The 25,191-nt window shown below is 38.0% G+C and overlaps 3 protein-coding genes across 3 annotated transcripts; 1 reads left to right on the forward strand and 2 right to left on the reverse strand.

Annotated features, from left to right (window-relative positions):
• The first annotated feature begins 1,010 nt into the window (after positions 1 to 1,010).
• On the forward strand, positions 1,011 to 6,412 carry LOC148958769 (uncharacterized). The gene is made up of 3 exons (XM_089111153.1): positions 1,011 to 1,799; positions 2,256 to 3,752; positions 4,043 to 6,412. The coding sequence occupies exons 1-3, from the start codon at positions 1,011 to 1,013 to the stop codon at positions 6,410 to 6,412; spliced, it is 4,656 nt and encodes a 1,551-aa protein (XP_088967279.1).
• A 595-nt stretch (positions 6,413 to 7,007) lies between these two features.
• LOC135693738 (uncharacterized) lies at positions 7,008 to 16,430 on the reverse strand. The gene is made up of 3 exons (XM_089111155.1): positions 15,748 to 16,430; positions 9,885 to 15,534; positions 7,008 to 9,618 (listed from the first exon to the last, which is right to left on the reverse strand). The coding sequence occupies exons 1-2, from the start codon at positions 16,428 to 16,430 to the stop codon at positions 11,766 to 11,768; spliced, it is 4,452 nt and encodes a 1,483-aa protein (XP_088967281.1). The 3' UTR covers positions 7,008 to 9,618; positions 9,885 to 11,765.
• On the reverse strand, positions 10,839 to 11,534 carry LOC148958770 (uncharacterized). The gene has a single exon (XM_089111154.1). It carries the CDS (start codon positions 11,532 to 11,534, stop codon positions 10,839 to 10,841), a length of 696 nt encoding a protein of 231 aa, XP_088967280.1.
• Positions 16,431 to 25,191: the final 8,761 nt, after the last annotated feature.

Here is a 25,191-nt window from a genome sequence, read left to right on the forward strand (position 1 = left end):
TGATTGGCAGAAAGACAGAATAACTAGAACAACAGATCCATTTGACATTTGAGTAAAGCTATTTCTTTTAATACAACGATTGTAAAATATATTTTGAAATAAAATTCATATCGTGTTTCTAAAATAAATTACTGTAAAATTGCGGATTAGATCTCATCATCGTCAAATTCATATCTAAGCAACAATTGCTGAATTTCTATTTTGACTTGTCTGTTCTTTCTTGGAGGGAGGTTCCTCAAAATTGGAACAATACTGTTTGCGAAACTCTGGTCAGCATCAACTTCCACTCTATTATCTCCTTTTAATACTTCGTTTAGAAGTTTATCGGGATGCCCATCATCTGAAATTAATGGTTTTCTTTGAAGTAGTGTTGTGGCTTTTCTTTTTCGTTTCCCTGGTGCTCATCGATTCCAGGCTTGATGCAGGACTTGGGGCAAAAGGGACAGGACTGTGAGCGAACCATGAAAACGAGGCTACGATATTGATAGGTGTGGCAAATTGGAACTTATTATTATTATCTAAACGCTAGCGCACAGACGTATCTACACACTATTGAAAGCATTCATTCGAAAAAACTCTTGCGAAACGTCGTTGTATTGACATTCTCACGAAGATTAAATCTTATTCGAATCATTCTTGCTGTACTGTTTTTCTGATGATTTTTCAAATTTGATGGTATTTCTAAAGACAATCAGGTGATTTCTTTCCATATTTCTCTCGTTCGTCAAACTATCAAACTATTTATCTTACATTTATTCTGAATATATACAGTCCTCTAGAACTTAACTCTTTTGAACCACTCTGTGGTACTTTTTACCCTACAGTGTTTACGCTCTTTATGTTTACGCTTGAATCTGATTCTAAGTGGGGTTTCTTAAATGGTCCACCGAGCCGGATTTCGCTGTTTACTTAGTTTGACGTTCTTTTCTTAGTTACAAATTGTTGTCTTTATCTTTTGGATTTTTATTACTTGTTGCATAAATCTGATGTCATGCCATGAACTATGAACTATGTCGCAAGAGGGTGAAGCAACAAACACTTCCGTACCTGAATTAATTCAACGCCCTAAACGAAGTAGAATTGGAGCTGGTTACCGTGCGCACACTAGTAAACTCTTAAACGATGCCAGGGACGAAATATATAGCGAAAGTCCTTCAATTTTGGTTCTTCAAAAACTATCAGTTTTCTTAAAGGAAAAATCGAACATTCTTAGGAAAATTGACGAAGAGGTGTTTCTTGAAATGAAGGACGATGATATCGAAAACGAAGTGATTCAATGCGAAGAAATTCAATCTGATATCTCCGGTTTATTAGTAGAAATTGAAGATAAACTGTCAGGTCTGAAACTTGAAAATGGAAGCCAATCAAATTCGGAAATATCTCGGCCAAACATATCTACTTCTACCAACTCTTCGTATGTTGATTCTGCAGCGAAATTACCAAAACTAGAGCTTCCTAAATTTTATGGAGATCCGAAGAAATGGATTGAATGGTGGGACTCTTTCGAAATTGTCCATAAAAGTGATGCTCTCTCACCGGCTAACAAATTCAGACATTTGAAGTCGTTGTTAGATGGTCCCGCTGCAAAATCTATATCAGGCATTCAAGTTACTGGCTCAAATTATGGTGAAGCTATTGAAATTCTGCAAAATCGTTTTGCGAACCGACAAATTATTATAAATGCTTACATGGAAAGTTTAATAAATCTGCCCCAAGTTTCATCGGAACGGGATCTCAAAAACTTGCGAAAACTGTATGATGAATTAGAAGTAAACATTCGAAGTTTGAAGTCATTAAAAGTAAATCTTAACGAATATGGAGCTCTTCTTATGCCCATGCTCATGAGTAGAATTCCTGAAAGTATAACTCTATTAGTTACAAAAGCTACCTAAAAAGACGATTGGAAAGTAGAAACAGTCTTAGAAATTTTGAAGTCTGAGCTTGAGGCAAGAGAACAATGTGATCAATTAACCTCGCAGAAATCCAATGTTGCACAAAAAGAGGGCAGTTCAAGAAGTCGAAATTCTCATTTCTATGGAAATACTCATACAACCTCGGCACTTTTGAATAATGGTGCACAAATTACTTGCTCATTTTGCAAAAGTTCGCATTCTTCTGCTAAATGTAACGTAATTACGGATACCCGAGCGCGAAAGGAAATTCTGAAAAAGCAAGGTCGTTGCTTTGTTTGTCTAAAGAAAGGACATTTGTCCAGATATTGCCCCAGTAACATTCGCTGTTTTAATTGCCAGCAGAGACACCATCTTAGTGTTTGCGAAAACAAAGCACTTTTTCCGCCGCGCGCTAATGAAAGCCAAGGTGCAATATCGGCTAATCCGATAATTCCAACACAATCTAGCGCAGCACATCAGCAAAGAAGAACAGGAGATGTTGGCCAGGCAACAACTACAATGTTTGTTGACTGCAAAAATGCGGTTCTTTTACAGACAGCCAAGGCCTATATTTCAAGGGCCGAAAACCCCGGGCAAAGGACCATCACACGTTTGATTTTTGACTCTGGAAGTCAACGGTCATACATATCGAAGAGGCTGAAGGACTTTCTAGCCCTTCCCAGTATTTCTCAAGAAACTCTCACGATAAATGGGTTTGGGTCCGACAGAGGAAATCTACAAACTTGCGATATTATGCAATTCTGTGTAACAAGTCCTTATAACGACCTTGATATGTATGTCAATGCTTATGTTGTACCCATTGTTTGTTCTCCATTGAAAAGCCAACCAATAAATTTTGCTGCCAGCAATTATCGACATCTTGAGGGGCTACCTCTAGCAGATTTTCCCGCCGAAAGCAACGAGCAACTGGAGGTTGACGTGCTTATAGGCTCTGATTTTTATTGGCATTTTATGCAAGGTGGTTCGATACGGGGGGAGCCAGGATCTCCAATAGCACTAGAATCTACCCTGGGATGGATTTTGTCAGGACCTGTAGCTCAATGCCCAGACATTTCGGCAACACACGCCAATTTCGTCCAATCAACTCATGTTCTGAATGTTATGCAAGATCAAACTTCCATTGAGGAGCAAGTTTCCAAATTTTGGACCTTGGAAAGTTTCGGAATATTAAAAAACGAATTGTCTGTTTACGAAGATTTCGAAGACGAAATTGAATTTTCAGAAGGCCGATATCAGGTTAAACTTCCTTGGAAAAAAGACCACCCAACTCTTCCCGACAATTTCGAGCTTTGCCAAAAACGTCTCATTGGGCTTTATTCTAAACTGAAAAAGAATAGAAAACTCTTGAACGTATATGATTCCATTATAAATGATCAAGAAAAGAGGGGTATTATTGAAAGAGTTGATTCTCATTTTGTTGGTGGAGTTGGAAAAACGCACTATATCCCTCATCACCCAGTTATTAGGGAGGATAAAGAAACCACCAAAGTGCGTTTGGTTTATGATGCCTCTGCGAAGGATAAAACTGGTGTTTCGTTAAATCAATGTCTTTACCCTGGGCCGTGTTTGCTTAAAACTGTCGCTGAAATTATTGCAAGGTTTCGTCTAAACCCAATCGCTTTAACGTCAGATATTGAAAAAGCGTTCCATATGGTGTCAGTTCACCCATCTGATAGGGACGTTCTTCGTTTTCTCTGGGTAGACAGTTTAGATGACGAGCAGCCAAAAATTATTACTTACAGATTTTCTCGTGTTGTTTTTGGGATTACATGCTCACCGTTTCTGCTAAATGCAACCTTGAAAAAGCACATTGAAAGCTATTCTACAGATTACCCTGAGGTGTGTAATAAACTTCTTAATTCGCTTTATGCTGATGACGTAAACTCCGGAGGACATTCTATCGAAGAAGTTTTAAATCTTTATGAAATATGTAAAAACCTCATGCTTGAAGGAGGTTTTCGACTCCGAAAATGGCAGTCAAACTCTAAAGAAGTTAGGGACAAAATCGAAGATTTTGAATCCAATTCTAGTGAATGTATAGAAAACATTTTACCTACAACAGAAGAAAATCTTTTGCGAAGTCAAGTTTATCTATGGAAGAAATTGATAACAAATCAAAATGTGTAAAGGTCTTAGGGCTAAACTGGGATCTCGAAGAGGATGTCTTTGAGTTCAAGCTGTCAGAACTTGCAAAGTTCGCTGCCGAATTGATTCCTACCAAGCGCAATGTATTGAGGCTAGTTGCAAAGGTATTCGATCCTCAAGGTTTCATTTCACCTGTGACTAATCCTCTGAAGGTGTTTTTACAGAAACTCTTTAAGGCAAAATTGTCTTGGGATGAAACATTACCTGAAGCACTTGACAAAGAATGGAAATTTCTCATCTCCAAATTAGATAAAGTAGAAACTATTTTTGTACCAAGGTACTATTTTGGTTCCATCGATGGGAAACCTGACCTCGTCGAACTTTTCGGCTTTTGCGATAGTTCTGAAAGTGCTTATGTAGTGTCGGTATATGCTAAGATAACTGTCAACGGAAAAAGTCATGTGAGCTTGGTTATGTCTAAATCAAGGGTAGCACCTTTATCTAAAACAACCATTCCAAGACTAGAGCTGCTAGCTTGTCTAACTCTTGTACGATTAATCGATTCTGTGGAAAATTCACCAAGTCCTGTTGTTAAAACTAAAGTGGTCAAATGTTGGACAGATTCGATTTCAGCACTCTATTGGATATTGGGAGAAGGAAAGGAATGGAAGATATTTGTTGAAAACCGTGTCCAAGAAATCAGAAAATTGGTCAATCCCAACCTCTGGTCACACTGCCCAGAAAAGGAAAATCCTGCAGATGTTCCTACTCGCAATTATGACGTCACAAAACTGCAAATGAATGATCTTTGGTGGTCAGGTCCAGAATGGTTAAAAGAAGATCCTGGAAATTGGCCTAACGTTGATCGTCAAGATGAAATGCCGCAGGAATGTCAAGAGGAAATCCGTAAAAATAATGTCTCACAGGAGAAGTCCAGCACGGTTTTGCTAGCTGATGCTGTGCAGAAAAATTCTTTGAGAAATGTAATCAAGTTAGAGAATTTCAGCAGCATTTCACGCCTCTATCGCGTTACTTCATACGTACTGCGTTTCCTTCATAACTGCAGAAAGAAAAGTCAAAAATTCGATGGAGAGCTTTCAGCTGAAGAGATGGCGAAGGCAGAATTGTTTTGGATCAAAGAAGTTCAAAATGATATTTCTAAACACGAGAACAAGCAGTTTGAACGGCAACTAGGTATTTTCAAGGACGAAGTCGGAATCATTCGTTGCGGAGGTCGTCTTAGTAATGCAGACATATCTTTTGAAAGCAAATTCCCAGCACTACTTCCCAGAGAAAATCATCTTACAAAGTTAGTGATACAGGATTCTCACAAGCATGTCTTTCACGGTGGCGTGAAGGAAACTCTTTTAGAATTACGTAGTCACTTCTGGATAGTAAAGGGACGTCAAGTTGCCAAGAGAGTTATCAGCAAGTGTACTCTCTGTAAAAGGTCACAAGGAATGTCCTATGGAAATCCTAAAACCGCGAACTTACCGAGCTTCAGAGTGGAAGATTCTTTCCCATTTACTTCAGTCGGAGTTGATTTTGCCGGCCCGTTGTATGTCAAGAGTGATCAGAAGCAGATAAAGAAGGTATACATCACGCTCTTCACATGTGCTACTTCTCGCGCTGTACACCTTGAACTAGTCGACGAATTATCAGCTGATGCGTTTCTAATGTGTTTTCGTCGATTTGCTGCACGTAGAGGCATACTGTCTCTAGTCGTATCAGACAACGCTATGACATTTAAATCTGCATCAAAGAGGCTCGTGAAACTATTTCAACTACCAGAATTAAGGAAATTTTTCGCAGAACGAAGAATCAGTTGGATGTATAATCTACCCAAGGCCCCTTGGTGGGGTGGGTTTTTTGAGAGATTGGTCAAAAGTACAAAATCGTGTCTGAAGAAGGTTGTAGGATCTGCAAAGTTAAATCGTAATGACTTGAACACTGTTCTTGTCGAGATAGAAGCTGTCCTAAATTCGCGTCCTTTGACTCATTTGTATCCTGAAGATATCTCTGAGCCTTTAACACCATCACATCTACTTATGGGTAGACGTCTCATTTCCTTGCCTTTTTCGGTAGCGAGAGATTCTGAAGATCAACAAGAATGGGGAACGAAAGAGAACCTAACTAAAAGAATAAAATATCTCTTGTTAACTCTCGAGCACTTTAAAGTATGTTGGAAGAAAGAATATTTATCAGAACTTCGCGAGCATCATCGCAATCTCAAACGCGATGAACATCGATCTTCCATACATGAAGGTGATATAGTCACCGTGCACAACGAAAATAAGTCTAATCCCCTATTCTGGAATCTCGGAAGAATCAAATCGTTGATTTTTGGAAGAGACAATGAAATTCGTGGTGCAAATGTACAACTGTCAAACGGAAACGTTATAGCTCGACCGTAACAGAAATTATTTCCACTCGAAGTGACATGCTCTGAACCTTTAGTTCTGTTACAAAGTCACGACATGAACAATTCTCTAAGGACACGACCCCTTCGAACAGCAGCAGTTGTTGGTGCGGAGAAGAGACGTTTAATTGACCAGTATTTAACTGGCCAAGGGGGGAGTGTGAGCGAACCATGAAAACGAGGCTACGATATTGATAGGTGTGGCAAATTGGAACTTATTATTATTACTAAACGCTAGCGCACAGACGTATCTACACACTATTGAAAACATTCATTCAAAAAAAACTCTTGCGAAACGTTGTTGTATTGACAGTCTCACGAAGATTAAATCTTATTCGAATCATTCTTGCTGTACTGTTTTTCTGATGATTTTATGGTATTTCTAAAGACAATCAGGTGATTTCTTTCCATATTTCTCTTGTTCGTCAAACTATCAAACTATTTATCTTACATTTATTCTGAATATATACAGTCCTCTAGAACTTAACTCTTGCGAACCACTCTGTGGTACTTTTTACCCTACAGCGTTTACGCTCTTTATGTTTATGTTTACGCTTGAATCTGATTCTAAGTGGGGTTTCTTAGACTAACAGGCGATGCCAAGCTTTTTCCCAGAATTTCTTGCGTAGGGGCACTTTCCTGTGGCAAGTTGCTGACTGTAGGCCGATTTGTTACTTTATCCCTAAGAAATTGTAGCTGGTGAAAAAGCTTACATTCAGGCAGTGAGCTTGCAGCAGCACCAGATCGTGTCATCAAGTCTCTCTTTTTTAGGCATTTGGAAAGGTTTTCTTTGAAGTTTTTCCAAATCTTCTTTAAATCATCAACTACAACGAAAAAACGGTGTGAGATGAAAAGTATATGCACTTTTATTTTTAGACCATACATGTCAACTAAGAAAGATTTTCAAAACCTATGAGACCCTGGAGTCTCGTAATAACTTATTTGTCTAAAGATCGTTTGTAATTTCCTTGTAAGTTTTTTCCAATTAGGCAAAAAACAAAATGTAAATGAAAAATGAATCCAGAATAAATCTATTTTGTGTGCTCTTATGGCTTCAAAACGATTCAAGGGCGAGGAGGGCTTAAACTGAAAGTTAACACTCACCATTCCTCCCATACTTTTCCACAATTTCCTCCCAAGCTTTTTGTTTCATCCGGGTATCTTTGAAACCCCTGCAGCTAGTGTCACATATGCATTTGTACGACCGTACATCTTCAACAAACATTTCATCAATACTTCTGTCAGCATCTTCACTGCCCTCAGTAACATTAGCTAAGTAAACAGCTGAATTTTCATCATCGACCACTGCTGAGGCCTCTGTTTCGGCAGAAGCTGCCCTGTTCGCCAGTTAACTTGTGCCCTGCTTTGATTTTGCACGTTGGTAAAGAATGCCATTAGCTCTTCGTTAGAATAAGGAACGTTGGAAGCCATACTAGAAAATTCTGTTATTTACAAATAAGATCATACGGCCGTAGCACCATAAAGTTGGCCTGCCTATTCATAGTTTTTTGTTTTTTCCGCCTATTTTTCCACTTCCTGATTTCCTAGTAACTTGATCACATGCTAAAATATACTTAATCTCATTGGTTCAAATACCTTTCGACCGCTATCGATCGCATTCGATCTACAGAAAAGTTCAACTGGTTTGAACTTGTCAATCGATCGAATTCGATCGACAGCGGTCGATAGCGGTCGAGGGGGAGTCTGCGGCATGCTATCTGCGCATGTGTGAAATCGATCGATATCGATTTCGACCGCTTTCGTTTAAGTGGAAACTGGCCTTTAGACACTGATTTACAAAAAGAGTGAAAACATCATTAAAACATCAATTCTTAAAATAAAACAAAAACCAATACCACCATTCGAATCGCTTTGATGAGATCTTTCATTTGGTGTTATTCATTTTGATGTTCAACATGTATTCAATTAGTTAATTTTCAAAAATTCAGTGAAATTGAAGACTATGACGTCATTATGACATCACAGCCACGCCCAATATGAAGATTAACCACCCCAAAAGATGCCCCTTGCAAAAAGCTTCAAAATGAACCTTTAGCCCCTAACATACTCTATATCGTCTGATGCCTAGTGCCTAGAAATTGCAACACAAAATGGAGGGTCGGACTGGGCTACATAGACATTGCAGTACCAGAAATTGAAAACGCCGAAGAACAATCAATTGCTTCTTGTAGATGCCCCTTGTAAAACCCTTGAAAATGAGCCTTGCTAAACCCTAGAAGAAACCAAAGCTATTCTATAGTATTTGTCAGTTATGGCAATAAAGCTTGGAAACTAAATCACAAGATGGACGGCAATGCCTTTTTAGACAGCTAACTCTGTATTGGGAACCTTGACCAATCTTCTATTTCATTATATGCGTAACTTAAAATTGAAAATTTTTGCAAATTTATTGACTTTATAAATAGCTGCAAATTCTAATCAGGACCCAAACTTGTCTAGTTAATTCAGTTAGAGAATTATATTGTGTGTAAGAAGTTAGTTACAGAAAGAGCAAAAAAGGATTGTTTTAAAATTCTCTATAATTATTTACACACAATAATTCAAAATTTCAACGTACAAAGTCTAAACAGAAATATAACATCTAAATAGAAACATTAAATTCGAACTGATACAGACATTTATGAAGAGTAAATGAAATTAATATTCAACTAATCAAGAACTTTTTGTCAGACAAGTTATATTTTGAGCATAAACAGGCAGGTAATGTTTTTGTTTTTTTCATTCTATCAACATCTCAAACAGCCAAAAATAAACCCTAAATTTATACTGATATGCAACTATGAAGATTGAATAAAACTAACATGCAGAATATGAAGGAATGTTGGTCATATAATTTGAAAGAAAACAACAATTTAAAGTTTTTTCCATTCTTTCAATATAAATGTCTAAATAGAAAATTTGTGTTTTTCTTTCATTTTGAAATTTCATAATTTAAAATATGAAAAGAAACAAACAAACAGCGGGATATATTTAAAAACGACAAAACTACTACAAACAACAGAACATATTTGAAAACAACAAAACTACTTAGTATTATTGACTGTCATATTCGGGAAAGTTCCCGAGTAGAAATTATTACAAAAGGAGGGAAATTCCTTTCTATAAAAAAGAAATTCCCTCCTCTGCTTCTTGTTGGGACTTCTTTATTTTATTATCTTCACCTTTATTGTCATCCCTGGTCTGAAAGAGAATTAGAGAAATAAAAACCTTTTTTTAGAATTTCGATGAAAATGCAAGCATATATTGGCCTGTACATTATATTAAAATATGTATATGTAACATAATTTAAACACTGATAAAGATTTCATAACAATCTGAAATGAAATATACCGTCTTCAAATAATTTCAATAATTTAAAGAATGATATATTCGCAGCGTATAAATTGAAAAATGAACAAATTTTTACTGTACAACAGTAGGATTTACAATTGTGATAAGATAAATACCTAAGCTCCTTGAGCTTCTTTTTCTCTTTATTTAAGAACAGAATTGCCTTAATTTCTTTTATATTGAACTCTTTTGCCACAGTCTTCCTCATTTTTAAAAATTTTTTTTTCGAATGGTATTTCCTAAAAGAATAAGAATGTGACTATTAAGTTTTACAATACAACAGTATAAATTCTCTTATCTAATAAATACTGTAAAAATTGACACGAAATTCCCAATGCAAAGATTGACCATAAACTATATGAAATTTATTGTTAACGAAATTTGTATATAAGTCATCAATTTTTAATGAAAGTTACAAACATTTGCAAGGAAAATACTTGTATGTATTGAGTTTTATGAAGTAAGCAAATAATAACCTTTTTTCATTTTTAAACCAAACCGTAACGGCCTTTGGCTGCGGTCACACTATACTTGTAAAAGCATCCTTTTTGCTAATCCTTATTTGCTCTTTAAATCATGCCAACCGGTCACATATGAGTTTTTATAAGGATGCTTGATCAAATGCAAATTGATAACACATGTTGTGAAGTAGGGTTGAGCATGCCGAGAAATAAAGCATAGAGTAGTTGTAGTTTCACTTTTTACGATATATTCAGCAACAAACAAGCCAACTGATTATAAATTTAAAAGATTACATGTTGACAGCGCCACTGTCTCTTTTGCCTTGACTGTGCTGCTTCTGATGTTGAGCGAGCGTGTTTTTTCGGGCGTCACCACCGGAAGACGTGACCAGCACGTGGATACCTAAAGAGAGGGAACTGGGACAGAGGCCAAACCCAAGGAAAGGCGACACTTCTAAACACACTCCCCCGATTTGATTCACTACAGTGATCAAACTAAACTAAGTTAATTAAGATATAATACGATAAGCAATAACTGGAAATGTATATTAAGTATACAACAAATGTCCATACAATAGCGTAATAACGTGATAATGTTCTTCATATGATTTAGCTCTTACTCGAATTATTTCTACGAATAAATTCTCCAATAATTCCTGCACTGCATTTCGACCTGGTTATAACTGAAGTGTCTCGCTGCAATTGCGCAGGCTGCGTGGGCGCTTGCTCTTGAGCAGAATGCAATGAATCAGAATGGCAAGGTAATTCTAAAGGTATAAGCAATTTTAATGGTCGACACAATACCTGATTACCGATCTTACCCTCTTTTGTGCATACCTGCACTCTTGCAGATCTTACACTTCCACCTTTGCCTGGTATAAGTTCCTGTATTCTGCAGAGCTTCCAGAACATTCTTTTATTTTGATCGTCTTTGAGAAGTACCACATCTCCCAAAGACACTACTGGTTCTTTTACATGAGATTTTGGCTTGTAAGCTTCCATTAATCCCAGCAAATACTCATTCTTCCATCTTTTTGAGAAATGACCTAGAAGTAATCTGTTTAGTTTTGCCCTTTCTGAAAGAGTTTCATAGGTACTAACCACTTCCAGGTATCTGTCATGGGGTAAATGAGACAAATTTCTGCCGTTAATAAGATGGGATGGTGTAAGGGGGTAAGATATACCTTCAGTATCATCATAAACATATGTCATGGGACGTGAGTTAATGACACTTTCTACCTCCGTTAAATTGTAACCATTTCCTGAAAATCTAGCCTCGCTCGCCCTACTACCTCTATAATACATCTTTTCACACTTCTGATGAGCCTTTCCCATACCCCTCCTTGCCAGGGGCTCCTTTCTGTTATGTAGTTCCATTTGACTCCCTGTGAAACAAAGGTTTCGTGTAATCTTGGAGATCTAAGTAATTTCTTCACTTCCCTTGCTGCGGATTGGAACGTTTTAGCATTATCACTATACAGCATAGATGGTAAGCCGCGACGTGCACAAAATCTGCGAAATGCACGCAAAAATGATTCAACCTCTAAAGATTCGATTAATTCCAGGTGGATGGCCCTGGTTGACATGCATGTAAATAAACATACGTAATGTTTTTGAGAAACAATTTTTATCACTCAACATTAAGGGACCAGCAAAGTCCATACCTGTGTTGGTGAATGGGGGAGCATCGTCTACTCTAACCTGTGGTAACTGTGGTGCAAACTTAGTTCTGAAAGGAAAAGCTTCCAACCTTTTGCAAAGTACCCAACTACGAATGACCTTTTTTGTCATTTCCCTCCCCCGAGGTACCCAATATTGCTGTCTTAGTAAATTTAACGTTTCTCGCACCCCATTGTGGAAGACCTTCCGATGACATTCCTGTATAAGCAAAGATGAGTAGTGATTGCCTTGAGGAAGCAAAATTGGTTGTTTGGCCGAATCTAAAACGGAAGATTTGTTTATACGTGTTCTGCATCGCAATACCTGATCTTTATCTAGAAACAAATTGAATTGTTTTATATACATTGTGGGTTTTGTGTCTGGATTGTTTGAAGACAGTAGAAACTCAACATCATTGTTGTATGCACGAGATTGAATTGCCCTAATAAGAATCATTTCGGCATTTCTTATTTCTGAGACATCTAACATGTCTGCCTTGTTCTGTTGCGTTTGTTTTACCGCTGCTTTAAGATTCTGAATAAATCTCAGAACCCAAGAGAGTGTACGGAACACTTTACCTTTTGAACTGTAACGTGAACTATCAAAAACATTGCTCAGCTGTACATCTGGGTCTGCACCTGTACTTACCATGACATGAGTTACTTTTGGTTCAAATTTCACCTTTTCCTGCAAAGCTTCTTTGCTTTGAAGTTCATTTTGTGGTAGCAAAGTGGGCCAATTTTCTGGGTCTGATTGTAAGAATTTAGGACCCTCCCACCAAAAACGATTTGCAGACAACGAGGGATTGAACTTACCCCGAGATGGTAAATCGGCAGGGTTCTCTGGTCCTGGACAATAAAACCAGTTCTCCCTGTCCGAAAACTTCAAAATGTCCGAAACACGGTGACGTACAAATTGTTTCCAAGGTTTGTCGTTTTTTATCCAGCACAAAGTGGCCATAGAATCGACCCAATAATATGTTTCTATAGGTAGGCCTAACTCATCTTGTAACACGGAACGAATGGTTTCGACAAATTTCGCCATCAAATTTGCGCCGAGCAGTTCGAGACGCGGTATACTTTGTTTTTTAATAGGCGAAACCTTAGCTTTTGAAGCGACAAATTGTACCCTTACCTTACCAGTATTGTAAAGAACCCTTAAATAAACCACAGTGGCATAGGCACGCTCACTGGCGTCTGAAAAGGCGTGGATTTCAATTTTTGTAACACTGGCTTCTTGGTTAATGAAACAACGTTCAAGTTTAATAGCTGTAATGACACTCAACCGGGATATTAAGGTGTTATACTGCTTGAGATGGTTATCTTTGAGTGGCTTGTCCCAGGCTACCTTTTCAACGCACAATTCCTGGAAGAAGATCTTTAAATTGATGGTAAACGAACTTACCCAGCCCAACGGGTCAAAAATCTTTGCGGCAATTTTTAGCAAGGACATTTTTGTTGGTGGCAAAGATTTTGCAAACTCAGAAATTTGCTTTAAATCAAGAAGAAACTTGTCTGAATCATGATTCCACTGAACACCGAGTATTTTTGAAATATTGGTGTTGTTTTTGGAATTTGGCGGACCGACAGAAAACTGTGTAAAAGACTGGTCGTCCTCCGATACCCTGGGAACAGTTTTAGAGGTACTTGCGGAGACACCTTCTAAAATATTGACCTTATCGGAAAGCTCTTTATTATTTGTCTTCCACTTACGCAAATTGGATCCTCCTTTTAACAGGATTTCTTTAGATTTCTTATAGATTTCTAGTGCTTCCTCAGTTAACTTGACACTACAAGACATGTCGTCAGCGTAAAGTCGGCTCAAAACCTTGACGACCTTCGGGTACTCATCTTCAAAGGAGGAAACGTGTTGTCTAATGGTAGCCCCGAGGATTGAGGGCGATGGTTTGAGGCCAAAGGCTAAACGCCCCCAACGGAGCTGGATGATAGATGGATTCTCCTTGTTAATGTCGTCAAACCATAAAAAGCGTAACGAGTCTCGATCAGCTGGTTTGATTTCTATTTGTAAGAACGCTTTTTCTATGTCGGATGTCATGGCAACAGAATGAGCACAAAATCTTAACAACGTATCAAACAAAGAAGGCATATAATTATCACCCAATTGAAGACAATCATTTAAGGAGAGTTGATTTGGCTGAGATTTAGCACTGCCATCGAACACAATGCGTAATTTGGTCGTATCATGTTCCTTTCTCACAACGCCATGGTGAGAGAGATAATGAATGTTTTCAGTAATTCCTTGTTTATTTGGAACATATTCAATTATACCCTTGTCTAATTGCTCTTGAAAAATTGAGTTATATTCTGAAAAGAGCTTTGGGTCCTTTTTTAATCGACTGTATAAACCTTTCAAACGAATCAAACACTTATCATAATTATCTGATAATAACTCATGCGAAATATCAGCCCTCCAAGGGAGGCTTACCTCATACCTTTCACCATTGAATTTGATGTCGAATGGGGTCTGTTCGTTCTTTTCATCTGATTCTGTCGATTCTGTTTCTGTGTTTTCAACAAGTTCGGGCAATCTCATTGATTCTTGTTTCCAGAACTGTTTCAACGATTCTGTAATTTCAAGATTCTCGCTGTTTGAATTTTCAAGCTCATTTGCTTCATTGTCAAAAATAGAAAATTGATCTAGAATAAGATGAGAATGAATGTTAGTCTCAACATTGTTCGAAGTTGAACTTGAAGGTCCTGTTAACAGCCACCCCAACTTGCTGCTAACCGCAACAGGACCTGAATTACCTTTAATGACATCACCTGTAACAAAATCATAATAATGATCAGCACCAATTAATAGCTGTACGTGTTTTGTATGGGAATTTACACTGTCTGCTAACTTGAGTGTATGAAGATGCGGGTATTCGCTTATTTCTATGCCGCGAGAAGCGAATGGCGAGCAAATAGTGGGATAACTAAGTGCGCAGACTGGTATAACCTGATTTTCTACTTCTATGTTAATCGAAACTAACTCGCATTTTTTCTTGTTATACTTATCTGAACCAAAAGTGTTAATGTTTATAGTTTCAACGTTCTCAACGTTCAGTGAGAGTTTCTTCTTCAATTCTTCAGATATGTAGCTTCTCTGACTTCCGCTGTCAAATAGGACATCAATTGCCATCTTCTTTGTTGGATCTTCACCAAATGCACTGGCCCTGGCCGTTTGTAGCAATACCTCCTTCTTCCCTTTCACAGTTGCAGTAACCAATCGATCGAATGTTTCTGCAGTGCCTTCTTCTGATTTGTAACAAATCACTTGATGGTGTCCATAACCACATTTCTTGCATTTGCGATTACAATCTTTTGCGAAATGTCCCAATTTCAAGCACTTAAAGCAACGATTTGCCTTTTGTAGAAGTGTTTTCCTTTGTTCCAAATCCATGATTTCCTTGCAGTTTATAGTGAGATGATCTTTACTGCAAAGGTAGCATTTTCCTTGCTGCTCGTTGGCAAAGAATGATTTTGTAGTTGGAATTGTCTGTTTCCGATACACTTGTGTTGGATGTGGTTGTCGATTGACTTGCTTTGAAGCAAGAACGCTTTCGCCTAATTCTCTGGCTTCAATTTCGCAACGAATAATTTCTAGAATTTCTTTGATAGGCCAGATGTCTTCTGTGACTTTCCTTGCGACGTGGATGGTGATATCATACGTTGCATAATAATTGGAATCAGCAAACCACCATAACTTTCTTGAGACATGCCGAGAGATTCAAGCCCTCTGACATGGACGTTTATTTTGTCATAAATATAACGCAACTGAGCGACTTTATCGTTTGGGCAATCTTGCAACTTTAAAAGAGATTGCATGTGAGCACTTATGATTCTCTGCTTATTACCAAATCGAGTTTTCAATGTCTCGATAGCATTTTGGTAGTTTTCTTCGGTTAACTCGAGCCCCGCAACGACGCGATGAGCAGGACCCTGAGATCAAATTCATCAAGTAGTTCAATTTGTGAACTTCTGGTATTGTGTCATTTGAGTGTACGGCACAGTTAAACGCTTGCCAAAACGAATTAAATTGTGTGATATCTCCATTGACCTTTGGCAGTTCTATTTTTGGTAAACGAACTCCATTTGTGGAAGAAACAGAACTGAAACTGCGATTCTGAGACTCCACTTCTGAAATAGCCGAAGCTCCTATGGCTGGACTTGGCTGGGTTTCTGTAGTTGTTTGTGTACTCGGGACACTTGGCTGACGAAGGCTAGGTTTCTTGAGCTCCTCGATGTGCTGTAAAAGTGTGGTAATTCTGATATCCCATTCCATTGAATCGTCAATTTCTCTGTCCATTTGCTCTAAAGGTATCTTTTCTAGAATTTTCTCGTCTAGGCCTGTAAGGAACTGCTGTTTTTGTGACACCGAAAGTGCAATCGAGTTGATGCGTACCGAAAGTTCTGCAGTCAATTCTTTGTCTTTCAACTGCGAAATTTCCTTCTCCAGTCTTGCAATGGCAGCACGATTTCCACCACGCGTGTGTATGAATCGCTTGATTTGATCTTCATCTGAATTTTCCTGTGACATCTTCGATGATTTCTTGGTTGAAATTACTCGAATACTCTTAACACTTTATTGATAAATAGCTCGCCCCACGTTGGGCGCCATATGTTGTGAAGTAGGGTTGAGCATGCCGAGAAATAAAGCATAGAGTAGTTGTAGTTTCACTTTTTACGATATATTCAGCAACAAACAAGCGAACTGATTATAAATTTAAAAGATTACATGTTGACGGCGCCACTGTCTCTTTTGCCTTGACTGTGCTGCTTCTGATGTTGAGCGAGCGTGTTTTTTCGGGTGTCACCACCGGAAGACGTGACCAGCACGTGGATACCCAAAGAGAGGGAACTGGGACAGAGGCCAAACCCAAGGAAAGGCGACACTTCTAAACAACACGCAGTGTTTGTTGAAAGTTTGCTAATGTCGAAATTTTTCGTCACATGTTTGCAAATTGCTAACACGCAGAGTACATTTCCCGCCAATACTCCTCTAGCAATGCTTCTGTGTTCGCGCCAATTTGAAATGTTTCTTTATTTGTTATCATCATGGAGTTCGAATCTTCTATCTTGTTCTTTGCCATGGTTTATCGATTTATTGCATATTCAAGAGCACCAGCTATTAGAAAGAAACAGATCTTGGCAAAGCGAGCTTTTCTTTTGGCCAGAGCACGAAAAACCGTTTCCTTTTATCAACGAACAGCTGTCATGCTTTTTGGGTTTTAAAAGAAGCAAATTTGCTTCGAACAGCAAAGAAGGTTTGGTCTATTGAAAGGCCTCAGCAATGGTTTGATAGACTATGGGATAATGTAGAAATTGATACCCTCGATGACTATTGAAAACAAGAGTCCAGATCTTATAAGCGTTCATTCAATGATATTTTTAATATTGTTGCTGGCGATATGGAAAAAATCGACACTAAGTTTAGAAAGGCGATTCCGATCCAAAAACGTGTAGCCATTACGCTATGGAGACTTTCAACAGGAAACAGTTTTAGATCAACTGCTGCTGTTTTTGGTGTTGGGAAATCTAGCGCAGTCGATATAACCAAACAATTTTGCAAATTTATTCCGAAACGATCAAGCATTTTTATAAAGTTTCAAAGAAATGAGAGAAAAACTTCTATAGCTTTGGAAAAATTTTCAGTGATTTGTAAAACCCCCCAAGTTATAGGAGCCATTGACGCCACACATGTAGAAATCATTGCACCTGAAAATTCGCCTATTGACTACTTCTGCAGAAAGCAAAAGTTCACAATAAATACGCAAGCTGTAGTGGATGGAAAATTGAAATTTATAGATGTATCAACTGGTTTTCCAGGCAGTATTCACGATGCAAGGGTTTTACGTGCGAGTTCAATTTATCATACAGCTGAAAGAGGCGATATGATAAACCGACGATGGAGTAGACGCCTTGTTTCTTTCTTTAAAATAATCAATAACTTGACACCAGACTACACTAGAAGCCCTATACCCCAACTTCAGAAATCAGGCTAGATTCTTCGCAGACAGGCTTCAGTAGGGCAAATACACGCGAGAACTGAGAAATTTAAAGCTAGTTTTTATCCAAATTGTTTATCTGAATGGGAAAAACTCGACCCAGAGATCAAACAATCCCACTCAGTAAGTGCTTTCAAAAAACAACTATTTGCATTTATCCGTCCACCTCAAAAACTAGTCTACAACATCCACGACCCAAAAGGTTTATCCATTTTGACACAAGTTCGTGTTGGACTTAGTAAGCTGAATTTTCACAAATTCAAACATAACTTCAGTGATACCTTGAATCCTTTGTGGCCAGTAAATCAGGGCCTATTTTAGTGTGCAGTATTGCACACTTTGTGCAGTATTAATTTATAAACGTGCAGTATTGATTTCGAAAATGTGCAGTATTGAGTTTTGGGTTTCATTAAGTAGTTTTATAAATCTTCTCTCCTATGTAATTTGTCTTTCATTGTTCTTGTTTTGTTTTGTCAATGTAGTTTGTCCTTGTTTTTGTTTTAACATCCAAATTGTAAATGTTTTTAATTATTAGTAATCTGTAACATGTAATTTGCAAAGTTTAATGTAACTCTAATTTGAATCAAATATGTTAAATGTAATGGCCACAGGGTTGCTATGTATTTTCATGCTCCCTGTGGTATCGTCTTGTAGTTGTCTGTTTTGTAAAATTTTATGAGAATATAAAAAAAGAGGCGATATTTTGAATAATCCACTCGCATTTATAGAGAACCAGCCAGTAAAACCCTTCATTATTGGCGATGGGGCATATTCACTCAGCAGTTGGCTTTTAAAACCATACTCTGAAAATGGAGCATTGACCAGATCGGAAATAAAATACAACAAAATTCTTTCTTCTGCCACGTCTGTTGTGGAGAGCGCGTTCGGGGTTTGAAAGCGCGTTGGAGATGCTTATTAAAAAGGCTTGATAATAAAACCAGCAACGTTGTAGAGGTTATAATAACTTGTTGTGTCCTTCACAGGCGCGCAACCAGAAATTTCAGAGGGCAGGGGTCCAAGACACAAAAAGGGCTGTAATTAAACTTCATTAAAGGTCCACCAGGGCATTTGTTTAGGTACACCGAAAATATGAGCAGTTAGTAAATCTGTTAATATTGTACGCCAGACAAGGGAAACTGATCAATAGAGAAAAGTTGTGGTGTACGGTTTATTTTGTGGTAAGGTGTGATTTATTTTTTCCTTTTCATGTTAACTATGCACATGACTTCTTTCTCTCTGCCATCCAGTGCCACCGAGAAGTTTAGGAGGCCCGATGGAGGGGGGAAACGGAAAAAACAATGCCGTTTGCCACCACACCCTTGCAAATGGCTTAAATTCACTAATTTGTTTAAGATTTTTTACTTTTTAAGTGTAATTTTGTTACTTTTAATAAATTCCATTTAAAAAAGGAATTCATTGCTTTATGAGGCTCCCTAGACCTCGAGGCCCTAGGGCAATTTGCCCCTTTGTTCCCCTCTCGGCGACCCTGCTGTCATCTCCTTTTCCCAGCGCCAACTCACTTTTGAAAAGCTGCCCATAATCTTCCATTTCCGAAGACATTTTGCGCTTTAAAATATTATAATTGAATTCTTTGCTTCGCACTACAGATGGGAGGAGGTTGAACAGTTCCGCGAGCCTTGACTTCAGCTGGTTTCTGTTTCCAAGTCTTGCCTTCTGTTGGATAACGGAAACCCCTCAACTCCATTACGTCATTTGCTTCAATTGACAATTATGTAATAATATTTATAGACAATGTTTTGTTTATTGCGTGGGTCGCTAGACGACATTATTTTACCTTATATGGACTTTTCTATTTTCGTCGTATGTATCTGTTAGTTTATATAAATGCTTGAGTAAAAGTTGGAGGGAGTTGGAAAATTGTCGAGACGATGTAGAAAATACCGTTTTGTTAACTTTGACGTAATATCACGTGATCAAGGCAGATAGGGAGTAAGAGTTTTGAGAGTTACACGCGTTTAAGAAAAAGGATTCAAGTTAAGCTTGAGCCATCGTTTTAAAATCGATATAGTTGGAAACGGGTTCTGCAACATAGGTAGAACATCAAGATTATGTTTGAGATTGTGGCCTTTCAAGCCGTTTAATCACACAAACTTCTTGAGCATAATAATTGGCAAGTCAGAGTGACTTGGGCCAGCATTTTCCCCACATGGTGCCGTTTTGCCGGGATATATTTTGAGTTTGTATATCGTTCAACGGAAATATGGCGGAAGCACAGTTAAAGAAAAAAGTTAAGGCAAGAAGCGTTACAAGAAGATACGTTAAGAAAATAATTGATAATACGGAGAAGCTTTTGAAAGAGAATGGAGAAGAAGAAGCAAACAGATTGCTAACTAACAAGGAGATTTTGCTCGTGCAACTCGCTGAACTAAAAGAGATGGACAAATCGATAGTGGGCGCGATAGAGGTATCGAAGTTCGAAGATGAAGTTTTTGAGAGTAAAGACGTGGAAGCGTCAATACGATTTTGTATAACGAAAATCGAATCGCGGTTGAAGGTTTTGATTCAGAAAAGCGGAACGGAAAAGCAAATGGAGAAAACACGCCCACAAGGGAGCCACTAGAACAGTAACAAAGCTGTCACAGCTGAAGTTGAAAGTTTTTACAGGAACTCTTACTGAATGGCCCTCCTTTTGGGAAATTTTTCGCGCTACAATAGATTCCGATAAAACTTTAGAAAATGTTGTGAAATTTAGTTATTTAAAATCGCAGTTAGAAGGAGTTGCCGCGGATGCAATTGCGGGGTTGAAAGTTTCGAACGCGACGTATAGCGAAGCTATTGATTTGCTGAAAAGGAGATTTGGTGATGACCAGGTCATCATTTCAACCCACATGGATAAACTATTGAACATTGCTGCAGTAGAGTCGATGAATGATGTAAAGAAATTGAGAGAAATGTACGACCAAATTGAATCAAATGTTAGAAGTTTGGGGGCACTAGGATTGCCAGTTAGTGGCTTTGAACAATTGCTATCGCCGATTGTTATAAACAAACTCCCTGCAGAGCTTAGAATCGCTATAACAAGAAAAGTGAAAAACTTGGATTTATCGGAAATACTATGTTGTATCAATGAAGAAGTGCAGGTGCGTGAAAAATGTTTGTTGAGTAAAGTACCCGTCGGGCAAAGTCGTAAACAAACCCCCATGGAAGAAACGAAGGTGAGATGGGTGGCACGAAACAACCAAGCAACGACCGCCGGGTTGTATACAGAACATGGTATAGATAATGAAAAGTATAGAGCGATTAAATGCGTTTATTGCGATGCAGCACACAAGTCGCATTTGTGTAAGACAGTAACCGACCACAACGTGACAAGGAAAATATTTGGCGCAAAAGAATCGATGCTTTATTTGCTTGCGACCGGGTCATGTCGCACGAAATTGCCGCACCAACATGCGATGCTTGAAGTGCAACCGCTGACATCACTCTACGATTTGCGATTGCTATGTTAGAGAGGGGGTGAACGAAAAGACCAATGCGATAAAAGGCAGTGAGAAGAAAAACGATGCCTTAGAAGTTTCTCCACATCAATCGACAACGAACATGCACACAAACACGAGGAATTCGGTATTGCTACAAACCGCACGAGTGCCAGTGAAAACCCCCCAAAAGCAGAACGTGAGTACTGTCCGCCTGGTTTTCGACTCAGGGAGCCAAAATACTTATGTGACGTCAGATCTGAAAAATGCCCTTAGTTTGCCAGTGATCGGCAAGGACAAAATGTTTATAAAGACGTTTGGGAAGGTATCACCGAAGTTCACAACATGTGAAATTGTCCAACTCGGAATTGTGTGCAAGGATGGTACGGAAATCATGGTACAAGCATACGTAGTTCCTGTTATTTGCACGCCTATCAGCAACCAGTTGTTATCTATGGCTATCGTAAAATACGAGCATCTGCGCGGGTTAGACCTTGCGGATTACTGTGATGGAGACGAGCCAATAGAAAGGTGGAAATTCTGGTTGGAGTGGATTATTATTGGCATTTCGTTGGAGGTAATGTAATACGAGGCGAGGGAATAAGTCCTGTTGCTATGGATACAAAGGTAGGCTGGGTGGTGTCTGGCCCTACAAAAATGGTAAGTGAAAATTAATCTTCACATCTTTTAAAGATTGATGCACAAGTGATTGAAACAGAAGACTGCGGTTTAGTAAATGAAATAAAAAAACTTTTGGAATAATGAATCGATTGGTGTAAAGGACAATTCTGTAGAGCAGGGGGTGATGAAGAAATTTGAAGAAGATGTCCGTTTTATCGATAATAGATATGAAGTGAAATTGCCCTTTTGATGGACACTCTGCGGTCTCGGACCATTATTCCCTCGCACAAAAAAAGCTCTCGACGTGAACAAAAAGGCATGGTAGCAATAAACGAAGATGCTGCTGAAAACAATGGTGCAAATCTTCGGACATTGATAAAAAACTTTCTAAGAAACAACTGAATTCAAAAGAACCATATCTAAGGAAGCAGTCATAAATTATTGCAGGGACCGGGGTGGAAGCAAATGAGGAGGTATCTGAAAATTGCTAATATAATTTTATTGGGGTCTGAAATTTTAAGAAGGCTTCAGGCAGGGGTCTGAAAATAAACAAACTAAATTTTTATTTCTTTGGAAATATTTTTTAAATTATTAGGGGCCTTCTTTCTCCTTTTCCCCTTTGCTTGATGTTCAGTGCCATACGTGCATTCTGATAACGTTCAAATTCCATTTGCTGCGAATACATTTGGTACTGAAATGACTGTGGTGGATAGTTGTTTTCACGAGAACTGCCTGGAAAACTGTAAGGGTACGACATGCTTGTACAGTACTTTTGATTTTGCTTCTTCAATTTGTTCAGTGAAAGTACGTTAATGAAAAAAATTTTTTCGTCGCGTGTATTTCATTTCATGCCAACCCCAAGGAAACATCAGAAGTAGGAAACAGAACAGCTGGGATTTATTTATTTAGAACGCTTAACAAGTATTTAGATTGGTTTTGGGAAGCTACCGAGCATCCTAAAGCATTTAAGGGATTTTTTTGAGAATCCTAAAAGCCGGCCAAATTCCAGAAATATTTAGCAAGGAGATTAGCACGACACCTTTAAAGAAAGCATGCTTAAAAACCTAGTGTGACCGCAGCCTTTGGCTCTTCTTGGTAAAATTCCATACTATCTTCATTTTGAGTCATTTTGCTACAATGTATTACAAGAAGTCATATTTTTCAACTATTTATACAACTTTGCACACAAAGAACTCAAAAGTTCTAAAACATTTGTTGCAATTGCAAATTCGCCCGAAACAAATTTTTTAATAAGTAACAATAAAATGGTGGCCAAAGCCATTTAAAAGTATGAGAAAAATGCAAAATTCCGTCAAAAGAACACAATAAAAATCTTTTAGATTTAGTTATGTATTTTGTTAGTTACAACATACCTTTCCAAAGTAGGATCCCTTTCATGCACCCTGTTGTTGTGGAACAACAAATTAAAACAATGGTGCCTTTGTTTCCATTCAATTTTTAACCAATCGAAAGAGGCTGTAGCAAGACTGTATACAATAGGCCTTCAGCTTGCTTGTTTGAAAAGGAGGCTATTTCAAATCAGTTTGTTGAAAACGGCGTGTTCCTGAGACCTAACTGCGAATTTTGAAAACGAACGAACTCACGGTGAGTCAATCAAATTTAATATATACAACATGTAACATTTAGCAGAGTAAAAAATATATTCTTTTTACTCTACCTAACAACTGTGAATCAAGCCATTGTTCTTATCAAGTTCTTGCACAGGTTTTATAAATTTCATGGAAACAAATTTGTTGTTGTGGAACAACATGGTGCATTAACAACTCGAATACATACAACAAAATGAAATCAGCTGATCAGTGCATTCGTTATAAGAAAGACTTTTACAGCCATAGATTATATATTTTATACAGTTTTGTCACCTTTAAGAATTTATGTGATGTTATTTGTGGCATTTGCACGCTTTAGGACTTTTAAAATAATAAAAAATTCTCAAAGTAGTTACACTTTTTATTGAAAAGCTTATAATATTAATTTCAAACAGATATGGCTGATGGTACATTAATCTCTACTAAGTCCTTTTATGGGAGAACTGTGAAGACAGATATAGTTGAGAACCAACACATAAGAAATCCAGTTGTTTTGGAGCCAGGAAGCAGTGAAAAAGAGAGTAGTGACGAAGAGGATGAATTAGATCTGTTTCCTTCATCTGGAAGTGAATACCAAAGATCTGAAGAAGAGCTCAGTGAATCTGAATTATATATGTCAGAAATTGAGGCAGATATGTCAAATGAGGTGTTAGATGAGCAACAAGCCTCAGCCAAAACACAAATTCCAGGATCAGTCACTGGTATAAATTTACAGCAGAGTTCAGTCAAATCAAAATCAAAGGAAAAGAACATCCAAGAAATGAAGACACGCTGGAGAAAAAGGACCTCACCAAAATTTGATATCAATTTCAAAGGTCAAGAGCTACCACAACCTCCAAAAGAAGCATTGAATCCAGTTGATTACTTCAAAAAAATTTTCAGTGAAGATCTGATTCAGCATATTGCAGAACAGACTAATCTTTACAGTGTTCAACAAACTGGGGCCTCTATTCAAACAAGCAAGAGCGAGATGGAACAATACATTGGTATTCTAATCATGATGTCAATAATAAAGCTTCCTCAAATAAGAATGTATTGGGCAAACGAAACACGTGTTTCATCAATTTCTGAAGTAATGACAGGGAAACGATTTGAAATTCTGAAAAAGAACTTTCACTGCAATGATAACATAAAGTATGTCCCTGCTTGACAAGAAGGCCATGATAAGCTATTCAAAGTGCGACCTGTTGTTGACTCAGTTCTTCAAAAATGTCGAAGCATTCCACAGGAGTAAAAACAATCTATAGATGAGCAAATGATACCAACAAAAGGTCGCACAAGTTTCAAGCAATATTGTCCTAAGAAGCCCCACAAATGGGGAATAAAAGTCTGGGCTAGATGTGGTGTCAGTGGTTTGGTCTATGATTTTGAAGTTTATAGTGGGAAATGTAATGACAAAGAAGAAATGCCAGAACTGCTAATGGCTGGAAATGTTGTGCGTCGATTATGTGATACATTACCACATAACATGAATCATAAAATTTATTTTGACAACTATTTCAGTTCATTGCCCCTTCTTCAACACCTAGCCAAAAAGGAAATCTGGGTTGTTGCAACTGTTAGAAAAGACAGGATGAAAGGAGCACAACACCATCTGCAATCTGAGAAGGAATTGAAAAGGAATG

This window comes from Rhopilema esculentum, chromosome 11, assembly GCF_057945365.1.
Source record: "Rhopilema esculentum isolate cy_ngs chromosome 11, ASM5794536v1, whole genome shotgun sequence".
Taxonomy (NCBI): domain Eukaryota; kingdom Metazoa; phylum Cnidaria; class Scyphozoa; order Rhizostomeae; family Rhizostomatidae; genus Rhopilema; species Rhopilema esculentum.

Bases quoted from the DNA above. Each gene is read 5' to 3' on its own strand.
- LOC148958769 (XM_089111153.1), top strand. From the start codon at position 1,011: ATGTCGCAAGAGGGTGAAGCAACAAACACTTCCGTACCTGAATTAATT. The intron at 1,800-2,255 runs GTAAATCTTAAC...AATTGCCAGCAG, and splicing joins GAAGTTTGAAGTCATTAAAA to AGACACCATCTTAGTGTTTG. The intron at 3,753-4,042 runs GTGTGTAATAAA...AAATGTGTAAAG, and splicing joins ATTCTACAGATTACCCTGAG to GTCTTAGGGCTAAACTGGGA.
- LOC148958770 (XM_089111154.1), bottom strand. From the start codon at position 11,534: ATGTATTATAGAGGTAGTAGGGCGAGCGAGGCTAGATTTTCAGGAAAT.
- LOC135693738 (XM_089111155.1), bottom strand. From the start codon at position 16,430: ATGTCACAGGAAAATTCAGATGAAGATCAAATCAAGCGATTCATACAC. The intron at 15,535-15,747 runs GTAATAAGCAGA...CCACGTCGCAAG, and splicing joins GACATTGAAAACTCGATTTG to GAAAGTCACAGAAGACATCT.